The sequence below is a fragment of the Camelus ferus genome, chromosome 6 (assembly GCF_009834535.1).
Source record: "Camelus ferus isolate YT-003-E chromosome 6, BCGSAC_Cfer_1.0, whole genome shotgun sequence".
Classification (NCBI taxonomy): domain Eukaryota; kingdom Metazoa; phylum Chordata; class Mammalia; order Artiodactyla; family Camelidae; genus Camelus; species Camelus ferus.
Window position 1 is genome coordinate 32,755,579 of NC_045701.1, and position 10,832 is coordinate 32,766,410.

The 10,832-nt window shown below is 47.3% G+C and overlaps 1 protein-coding gene across 1 annotated transcript; it reads right to left on the reverse strand.

Annotated features, from left to right (window-relative positions):
- Positions 1-4,849: 4,849 nt before the first annotated feature.
- CBLN3 (cerebellin 3 precursor) lies at positions 4,850-10,787 on the reverse strand. Its single transcript, XM_006172836.3, has 3 exons — positions 9,764-10,787; positions 9,351-9,470; positions 4,850-9,013 (listed from the first exon to the last, which is right to left on the reverse strand). The coding sequence occupies exons 1-3, from the start codon at positions 10,061-10,063 to the stop codon at positions 8,816-8,818; spliced, it is 618 nt and encodes a 205-aa protein (XP_006172898.1). The 5' UTR covers positions 10,064-10,787; the 3' UTR covers positions 4,850-8,815.
- Positions 10,788-10,832: the final 45 nt, after the last annotated feature.

The window sequence follows — 10,832 nt, forward strand, 5'->3', positions numbered from 1 at the left end:
GCTAGAGTCTAGTTTTTTTTTTTTTTTTTTTAGCGTTAGATTCAATTATGGAAATGAGGAGGGTGGGACGCAGTCATGGGGCATGGCCGCTGCATGTTCCCCAGGCAGACTTGCAGATTTGACAGCCTGGATAGTAACTTCTCAAGTTCGTCTGATCCAGGCTCTTATTTGACAGATGAGGAGACCAGCGCCCAGGCAGTGATACAGCTCAAGGCCACCCCCACCTCGCCCCGGCTGGTTCATGGCAGGGCTGGGTGCAGAGCCCAGGCCGCGGGCCTCACACTAGCGCTCTTCCCAGTTCCTGTCTTGGAAGTGGGCGGGGGAGAATGCAGAGGGATGAAGACTGGTGTAAGAGGGCGGCATCAGTGCTGCCCCAGCCAGGCTGTTTGAATACTGACTCTGTGCCTGCTACCTGTGTGGCCTTTTCCTGAGGCCTCGATATCTCCATGTATCACATGTGGGGTAACAATTCCTAAATTAAGGATGGTGCAAGGAGAATATGAAATAATCTGTGCGAAGAGGCTGCTGTGGTGCCCGGTATGGAGTAAGTCTTCATCACCATGATGGACTGCACGTTCGTGTTTCCCCCAAATTCATATGCTGAACCCCTAATCCCTGGTGGGATGGTGTTAGGAGGTGGGCTTTTGGGAGGTAACTAGATTTAGATAAGGTCCTGGGAGTAGAGCCCCCATGATGAGGTTAGTGTCCTTCTAAGAAGAGAATGAAACTAGATCTTGCAGTCTCTCCACCACCTGATACAAGGAGAAGACGGCCGTTTGCAGCTGAGGAAGTGGGCTCTCACCAGACCCATGATCTGCCAGCACCTTGATCTTGAATCAGCCTCCAGAACCATGAGATATAAACTTCTGTTGTCTAAGCCACCCACCCAGTCTGCAGTGGTTTGTTTTGTTTTTGTTTTTGTTTTTTTTACTTTATTTAAAAACATTTTTCGTGGGGAGGAGGTAAATGGATATTTATTTATTTATATGGAGGTATTGGAGATCGAACCCAGGACCTTGTGCATGCTAAGTATATGCTCTACCACTGAGCTATACCCTCCTCCCCAGGCTTTGGTGTTTTTGTTACAGCAGCTCGAACTGATGAAGACAGTAATGTACTAGCTAACATGTCTCTTCTTCCTGCCCCTGGAACACTTGTTCTTGCTCTCAGGCGCAGAGACCTTCCTAACCCTGGCAAAGCTTCCAGAATTTGGGTCTCCGCTTCTTGCTGCTTTTCTCATCTGTCCAAACTTCTGTTCAGCACTGGCAGTGGGGCGGAGTGGCTGGAAGGAACTGTCCTTCCTGAGAGCTCCCCAGCTTACATGGACACCATCACCCAGTATGTACAGAGCATCTGCTGTGTGCCAGGTCCTGTCTAGGTGTGGAGTGGATGGCAGGTGACGGGAGTGGCATGGTCTCTGCCCCTTTGCAGTGCACAGTCAGGTGATGGAGCCAACTTCACAAGCAAATACTGTGTGAGGCGGTAAAAGAAGGAGTGTGGCACAGGAGCCCAGGGTGCAGGGGCCTGAAGTCTCAGCTCACACAGGATCCAGAGAGGTCCTGCCTTCCCTAACCCCCTTCACCAAAAGTAATGCACATGCTCTTAGGACAAGGCAGCGAGTGAAAGGTTCAGAACTCCTAAGTGGAAGATTGAACAGAAAGATGGCTTAGCAAAATCTCTATTTTCTACTCAAGAGGACTTTAAGCAAGAATCAGATCTGACCCACATTGGCTTCTGAGCCCTTGGATAGTGAGATTTCTCTTCTTCACTGTTGAACAGTTTATAAGATCTGATTTGAGATTCCTCCTACTTTTAGAAGAATAGATAAAGAAATTGGTCCACAGCCGAGCACCGTGGGCATGGTGGGCTACTGGTCACTGCTTCTCTCCTTTATATCGTCTCTGTTTTCCCTTCTCTTTGGGGACACTGAGAGCTCAGCTTTCCCAAGGCACTAACAGAGAAATTATAAAGTCCTCAGTAGGCAGATAGTCCCAGACAAAGCAAAATATAAAGAACAACCCACACAGTATCTCATTCCTATATTTAAAAGTATACAGGATGGTAATCTTATAAAATGATCTGGTGAGATGGGGACCCCCTACGTTTTGCTATACTGTTTTTTCCTAGCTACCATTCATTATGTCCTTGTGTTTCTGGGTAAAAGTGGACATACCTGAAAGAAAGAAGCATTGTAACAGACAAATGGCTACAATAAAACAAAATAAAAATCTCTCCTGCTTTTTAAAGACCGTCCAAGAACACTTGGGCTGTGCACGATTTTTAACTTGTTTCCTAATTCCTATGGTAACAGTAACTTACATATAATGAGTACTTGCTCCATGCCTTCCAAGCCTGTGGGGTAGATACAGTTATTCTCTCCATTTTATGGAGGAAGAAAATGAGGCACAGAGAGGTTGGGTAACTCTCCGAAGGTCATGTGCAGCTACTACGTGAGAGACTCCAGTGCCCACCATCTTTACCACTAAGCTCACTGCCTCTCATGCAAGTACATTCACTTTGCTGCTGGAGCTACTTCCCCCCATGAATCTATGGCCTCTCCATCTTTTATTAATGTATTATATAGTGTCAGTTAAGACTTCTCCATTTCAGTTTAAGTCCCGATTAAGATGATTTACGAACTAAAACAGGACCTGGTTTACCTCAGTTGGGTCCAAGAATGATTCTCTTGCCCTGATAAACTTTGAATCGAAGCCACGCCCTTTTTCTGAGCTGTGATGAGAAAACAGCTATTTTGAGTTGCTGCCTAGGCATTCTGTGCTCACACCCAGAAACTGCACATTTAGATGAGGACATAAGTTTAGGACTCCTGCCTCAAATTCCTGCTTTGCTTTTCCTGAGGCACCTTTTAAAATGACCATTTGAGGTTGAGCCTATGTAAAGGGAGCGACCTCCATCCCAACCACCTTATACGTAACAGGTGCTTGCTACCACGCTCGCTTGTGACCTGGGATGGAGGACTGCCTTTCCCCAACTCACTGCCTCCCTTTCTCTGCGAGATACCTGCCAATCCCATGTGGTGGCTATGCCTCCTCATCCAACAGATCATAATCTGCATACGCTTAATTTAGTACCAGCTGTGGGTCCCCTGACACACAGGTGTACTATTTTCCCTCAGCTAATAAATGGTGCTGTTTCATAAATTTCCACAGTCTTGTAGATGGTGAAAAATGAACTAGGGGAGATTGCAGCAGCTGGATTGCTAAAAACCTGAAAAATCACATTAAGAAATATGGATTTAATTCTAGACCCTCTCCCTCCCCTGGGATCCCCTAAAGGGCTTTAGGCAGTGAAGTTTATTTAAATAGATCACTATGGCAACCCCAGTGTGGAGCATGGATTCAGAGAAGCAAAACTGGAGGCCAAGTGGACGGTTAGGAAGCTTTCATAGGACTCGATCTGAGATATTGGTTGCTTGAGTCAGGATTGATGGGGAACAATGGATGGAACTGATGGATGTCAGTGACTGGATGTGGAGGCTACAGGAGAGGGAGGAATTGAGGATCATAGCTGGTGTTTGGTTCGGGCAACAGGGAGGTTCCATTTTTAGACACAGAGACTAAGGGAGGAAGAACAGATTTAGGGAGGAAAGACTCTAATTTTAGTAGTTTGATTTTAAGGTGGGATGGCCAACGTAGAAGTCTGAGGTTTAGGAGGGAGGTCCTGTGTAGAGACAAAACATGTGGAAGTAGTTGGCAATGGATGGAGACTGGAGCTTCTGAGGGTGTGTCAGGACAACAGAAATCCTAGGGCATAACCTTGAGGGACATCAACCTTTAGGAGATGGGCAGAGGTACAGGAGCCTGAGAAAGAAACTGGCCTGAGCAGAGAAGTGGAGGGAGAGCCCAGAGCATGCAGGGTCAGGGAAGCGGGGCAGGGGATGCTTCTAGAAGGAGGGGGTGGCCAACAGGATTACATGTTAGGGAGAGTTTGAGTAACAGAGGACTAGAAGATAGTGACATCAGTGACTCAGAAATCATGAGTGACCAGCTGAGGGCAATTTAGGTGGAGCAGCAAAAGCCACAGTTGACTTAAGGGGTGAGCAATCGGTGGTGAGCATAGATACTTGGCTCTAAAGGGGAGGAGACGTGATGCTGACTAGCTGCGGAAGCACATAAAGCTGAGGATAGCTGTATGTCTACCACTGTTTCCATACCCACCTTCTCTTTGAGAGTTAAGAGACTTGAGTCTATCTAACTGCTAAAGAGAAGGAGTGAGTAGGGGGGGAGACGTTGAACATACAAGAAGGAGGAGAGGAAGAGAAAAGGGTATGTTTGCAGGACACGGAATCCATGACTGGTGGATGAAGATAGCCACCTTGACAGAAGAAAGGACACGACTTCTCCTGGGTCAGATAGGAAGACGGAGAGATGAGGAGGAAGGTGAGTTTCCGGAGGTGGAGGTGGGAAGGGTTCCTCTCGGTGTTTCTGCTTTCTCAGTGATGTAGGAGTCTGCTGCTGGAGGTGGGGACAGAGGTGGAGGGGTAAACATTTTAAGGAGAGAACAGAAGGCTTCATTTGGATTCCGGGGAAAATGAGGAAAGAAGACGGCAAAGGAAAGCACGGAAGAATTGCCTGGAGGATTGAGGACCAGGGGTGGCTGGAGACCAGGGATTTAGATCCACAGCTAATTCTTCAGCGGGACTCCTCTCTGTAGGAATCAGCTGCCAGGGCGTGGGCGTAGGGAAGGCGGACAGTTGGATTCTATTCTTAGGATCCTTTAAGTCCTAGGAGATTTTTGTGCCTGGAGAGGAACACTGGCTACCATCTGTGCTGTATTTATTGTTTGTTTAATATATTTACTTCATAAACCTACTTAAGCAAAAAACGTCTAAATATTTAAACACCATTTATATAACCAACAAGTCAAAATCTACACATTTTACAAATCAAATTATTTAAACATTGGTTGCAAACTTAAATCCCCCTACACATTTCAGTAGAATCGCCGGTATAATATGTCAGCTTCTCTAAAAGCATAAACATTTTGGTAAAGCACATACATTTTGCAAGGATTATAAAATGTATTACACCTACACTTAAACTCATTATAAAAATGGGTTTGTAGACCCAAGAGGACACTGTCTCAGTTCAGAACAATTTTTGAATTTGGATATACAAAAGAGGAGTATTATCTCGGTGCAGATGAAGTTTTGGGTTTAATCAGTGAATTCTTGGTTGGGACCTGGACACTGCTTTTACCTTCTAAGACGATGGAACTCTGAGACAGTGTTTATCCTATATATCTTGGGAAATTTCAAGCCCACACCTTTTCCATGTATTAAGCACACTGTAACCGGATGTTTTTTTCTTTAAATGACGTCATCTTTAAATTTAATGACTGTGATATGCAGATGTCCCAAAGATATCCATGCCTGAATCCCTGGAACCACTGAGTAAGTTGTGTTTAATGCCAAAGGGACATTTTCATATGTAATTAAAGTTATAGGCCTTAAAATAGATAGATTATCCTGGTTTATCTGGGTGGCCCAGTCTAATCACACTAGTCCTTAAAATCAGAGAATTTTCTCCACTCAAGTCAGAGGCATGGCAGAAGGGTAGGTCAGAGATTCAAACTGTGAGAAGGACTTGGTCTGACATTGTTAACCCGAAGACTGATAGTCAGGGACCTCAATCCTACAACCACAAGGAACTGATTTCTGAATGTGCTTGGGAGTGGACTGCACCATTTCAGTAAGGAAGGCAGCCCTGCTTACACTGGCTCTTGACCTAATAAAATCCCAAGCAGAATCCAGTCATGCTGTGCTGGACTTCTGACCCACAGAAACTGTAAGATAGTAAATAGGTCAAAGTTGTGTTAAGACACTAACTTTGTTGTAATTGTTTTACAGCAATAGAAAACTAATACAATAACTTTACTGCCATTATTGTATAAATTCATCTAGCTCATTTGCATTTATAAAAAACTTCCCCAATAGCCCTGATATGGTTGCTTTCCCCAATATCCCATCTCCTCTTCTTCTTCTTATGTGACTCCCGATTTTTAGCTAGGCATGGCTGCCTGGACTAAAGACTCTGTTTCCTAGCCTCTCTCCCTTGCCTGGTGTGGCCAGGTTGTGACTAAATGCTAGCCAGTGAGATGCAATCAGAAATGTTGGGTGGGGAGGAGGGTATAGCTCATTGGTAAACTGCATGCCTAGCATGCGTGAGGTCCTGGGTTCAACCCCTAGTACCTCCACTAAAAAAATAAGTAAATAAACATAATTACCTCACCCCACTCCCAGGGAGAAAAAAAAGAAAGAGACAGAGAGGAAGAGAGAATGCAGAATCTTAACTAGGAAACAAGATACATGGTTTATGGTCATAGTTCTATTAGTAAATCATGCTGTGATCCTAGACTTCCCTCATTGTACATTCAAATAAAATAATCGAAAAAAAAAAAAAAAAAAAAGAAGTGTTGGGTGCACCTTTCAAAAAGTTTCTTTAAAAGGAAATGGGTGTGCCCTTTCTTCTTTCTTTCTTCCTGGGGGCTGTAAGGCTGATGTAATGGTTGGAGCACAAGGAGCCATCTTGGGTCAGGAAGTGATATGCTAAAGATGGTAGAACACCAAGAAAGGAAACTGGGCTGTGATGATCATAAAACTGCCATCCATCTCTTGACCCTTTATTTGCAGGTTCTTCTATGTGAGATAGAGATAATCCATTATCTTGTTCAAGCTATTATGATTTTGTGTTTTATTGTCACTGTAATCTCCTTATAATTAGTAGGGTAGTATAGAAGCTCTCTTTCTAAGAGATGATGGATCAGGTTTGAGCAGTGGCCGTTATCTTTTGGATGTTTGACTAATTCATCATCATGTAACACACTGTTGGACTTTCTTCCTAGTTGTAACGTATGACCAGATGGTGCCAATCAGTCTCTTTCATTCTTGGTAAAGTTCCAGTTTTTTTCTGGAATCACTCACAGTTCTCTGTATCCACCCTTCCCTACTTATGCAGATAAAGAAAAATAAATGTATTTTATGAATAGATAAAATATCTGCTATATTATGTTTATACTCTTTTACTTACCAAAATTAACTAAAAATATTCTATTATATTAATACTTCACATAGTATATTAACTACCTTTTTGCATATTTTACAGTGACTTTTTCCTTTTTGAAAATCACAAGAGTCATGGATTTTAAAAATTCACCTTGTTCCAATTAACTGTACTATTTTTCTTTTGATTATCAAATTGTCACAGAATGTCAGTTAGGAGCCTATAAAATTGGTTCCTTTGCCTTCTCATCTCTAAGCTGTACATTTAAAAAAAGTATCCTTGCTTTTTGTCTTCAATAACATGTTCCATGCCTAGAGTTATTTATGGCTCTATTCTTCAAAAAACCCTGAGTCCTTTTAAAAGTGAGTAATAGTTGAGGCAAAGATCCAGGTGCTAAGAATGCATATCAGATTTTTCCTGATGTTTCTATGCTACTTTAGTGACAAAGTTTGAAAAAGTTATTTCTTTTGAAAACCACAAATTCACATTGGTATTTCCTATTTAACTCAAGCACTACCAAATCCTTTTTTATTTGACTCTAACATATAGTGACATTTATTTTCTCTACAACATATCTTCTTGTACCCTATAAGCCCTGAACCAAATTGTAATGGCATCTTCTCTCTTTAGTGATCCTACAGGGTCTCACTGATCACTATTCTCTACTTTATTGGTAGATTTGTCCATGCTGGGCCAATGGGACAGACAGGTGAGACAAAATTTATAACACTGGCAGGAGAGTGGTTGAAGGGGTGAGTCATGGAATCCAAGGTAATCGGACTTTTAAGAAGGAGGGTAAGACAGTACAGATCAGGAGAAAGAAGAAAGGTGATGGGATAGTGTTGAGCAGGTACAGTGAAGGTCACTGAGAGAGCTGGGAGGAAGGAAGTGGTGCTCAGAGCACGGAGCGATCATAGTTCTGACTATAAAGGTGGACCAGTTCCAGGAGGTAGCGGTCACTGATGTGTTCCATACCTGGAGATCTATACTTGCCCACGTGTGACTGACCTCCATCACCAGCCTCCAAAGGCAGCTCTATATAACCACTCTCGGCCAAAGCAAACATACACACCCCGTGTCCTGGGTGGGGAGGTGAGGGCCAGAGTCCATCTGGGATTTGAGACAGGCACCGGGTTCACTGCCTGCTGGCTGCCCCAAGGTACATGAAAAATATGTACTGTGTTTGGGCTGGGCGCATGTCCCCTTCTTGCTGCCACAGCCACAGGCTCCGGGCTGCTCTGTGGACCTCCCCACACTCCTTCTACTGGTTGAACCTCCCGTCCCAGCCCACACACTGCTGGCTCAGCTTCTAACTGTGCTGGCTGAGATCTGTGACGCTGGCACTCCTCACAGGAAGGAGCCTGCAGAGCACACTGAGGCTGGTCCATCTGGTCCCCTGTAGGTGCCTGTCAGGCTCACCTGTACCACCTGTTCCCAAATAGCACTGAGCAGGAAGCTTGAGTTGGGGATGGGGGCAGGAGGAGCAGAGTCTGCAAAGTAGCGCCTGCCTCCCTACCTGCCAAACCCTGCCCTGACCCTAGGGCAGCTGGCAGAAGGAGATGCAGTGGGAGGCTGGGAGGCAATTGTGGGGGTGGAGTAAGAGGGGCAGGTCCCGAGACACCACAGCTCTACTCTTCATCTTAGATGTATGGCACAGGGCCCCATGCAAGGAGGTGGAATATAGGCAGCCAGAGGGAGCCCCTCTCCCACCCTAAAGGTGCTGCTTCTGGGGCAGGAGAGGGCAGAGGACAGAAGTCAGGGCCTAGATTACCATCCTTGAAAGGCTAGAGTCCTCAGAGTGGGAAAATGAGGAAACCAGAGAAGCTGGAATATTTCCAGCCACCCAGCAGGTTCCCTCGACGCAGGCGCAGAGATACCCGGTCCCCAGGGTCCAGGGGCAGGAGCACAGAGCTGGTGGCTGCCTCCCGGGTCACGTCAGGGTCATTGGCAAAGGCTGAGATGACAGGCCATGTGTTCAGCATCAGGCTCACCTGAGGAGGGGAGCCCAGTCAGCACCTCTCCCAGCCCTTGTCTCAGGACCCCCACTTTTCTGAGAGCTTCCTCCTTTCTCTCCAGCCCCAGAGGGACACTCTGGAAGCTGGGAATCTGGGGCTCAGCACACTCTCCTGAGAGGGCCGGGGGTGGAGGGGCGATGTTGGACTCTGCACCTCCTTAACACTCTCTGCCAGGCAGGCCCTTTCCTCCTTGCTTCTGGGCTCCACAGGATGCAGGTCAATGGAGGTCTACCTGAGGGTCAGCTGGGCTCCACTTATTACCCTCCCCCACCTCCAGAGCTGGGGATGGGGCAGGGCTTAGTGTTCAGTTCACCTGAACGGTTTGGCGGTTGTACACCTTCACCACATGGAACCGGAAGCTGTAGACACCCCGGACAGGGGCCACGAAGGAGCCCGAGGTCCGGTCAAAGCCACCGCCCTCGTTCACCAGGACCTGTGGGAAGTAGACCCTTGCTGAGTGGGGCTCAGGGATGCCTGGGGCCTCAGGGAAACCTCAGAGTTGGGGGAAGGGACAGTGAGTAAGGAAAGGAAGGAGTGGCAAGTAGACTCAGGAATGCACGGATTCAAAAGAAATGGTGAGAAAAGTCAAGGAGGGTGTGATGGGAGTGAAGGGAAGGGAGACAGGCAGTGGGGCTTGGGGACAACTGGCCACAGCAGGGGGTGTTTCCTTAGCAGCAGAGCGGGCTTGGAGAGCGATTCCAGGTCTTTGCAGGGTAGGGGGATTACCTGGTCGAAGTAGATGGCCCCACTGGTGCCGTTGCCAATCTCTCCTGCTGGCTCATGGTGGTGGCTTCGGACTGCAGCAAATGCCACTCTTCCAGGGGGCGCCTCCCCCAGGGCTGCTCCCCCGGCACCCCCTGCAGCAGCTCGGCCAGGCTCACAGACCACCAGGCATTCACCTTCCAGGAGAACTGGCTCTGTCCCTTCCTGGGCCGACCCGGCCCTCAGGGCCAGAAGTGTCAGGGCCAAGGGCAGCCCGGGGCTGAGTAAGGGACCTGGTGGCCAGTATCGCTTTGCTCCCAGCATGGCTGAGTGGCTCTGTGACCCACAAGCCTTCTCTTTCTGTTCCTTGGTTTGCCCTTCTCTCCCCTAGGCTCTAACCACCCCACACCCTGCTTCTCAGCTCTCTCTCTGGGACTCACTGTCACCTGGTCTTGGCATCTCCCTCTCCATACCTCTCTGTGCCCCAAGATTCTGTCTTGCCTCTCACTCCTGCTGTCACTGCAGTTCCCTCCTCCTTGGCAGGGCACAAAATGACAGCAGTTGGGCTCTGGGAGGGAGAGGAGAAACGAGGCAGCCAGACAGGAGGGCTACAGCCAGAACCCCAGGGCAGCCCCTCCCAAGAGCACTGGAGGCTGGAACTGGGATCACAGAGAACACGGGTGTATGCCTGAGAATGTGTGTGCGTGTGTGCATATGTGTGAGTGTGTGCATATATGTGAGACAGTTCCTGCAGCCTCTTCCTCCTCCTCACTCCTCCCCTCTTCAGAATCCCTCCTAGCAGCCTCTTTCCCTCTTTTCTTGTTGGAAACAAGAGTGTCCTAGTGTATTCCCCACATTTGTTTTGGTGGAAAGTGCTTGGGCCAACAGTGTCACTATCCTGTGACCCTGGGCCAGTCTCTTTCTTTCCTTGGTCTTCCGTATCTTCATCCGAAGGGACAGGATTAGTCCCTTTAAGGCCCTTTCACCTCCGACTCTCAGTTAGTGGTTCCCCGTTCCTGAGAAACAACTGCGCGGAGCCACCGAAAACCCAGAGGAGCGGGGAGAGCTGACCCTCAGGCTTGGAGCGAGAGTC

What these genes read in the sequence shown, in the direction of transcription:
- CBLN3 (XM_006172836.3), bottom strand. Translation starts at nt 10,063, where the DNA reads ATGCTGGGAGCAAAGCGATACTGGCCACCAGGTCCCTTACTCAGCCCC. An exon ending in GGGCCATCTACTTCGACCAG is followed by an intron (nt 9,471 to 9,763) that starts GTAATCCCCCTA and finishes TACTTCCCACAG; the next exon opens with GTCCTGGTGAACGAGGGCGG. An exon ending in ACAACCGCCAAACCGTTCAG is followed by an intron (nt 9,014 to 9,350) that starts GTGAACTGAACA and finishes TCCCCTCCTCAG; the next exon opens with GTGAGCCTGATGCTGAACAC.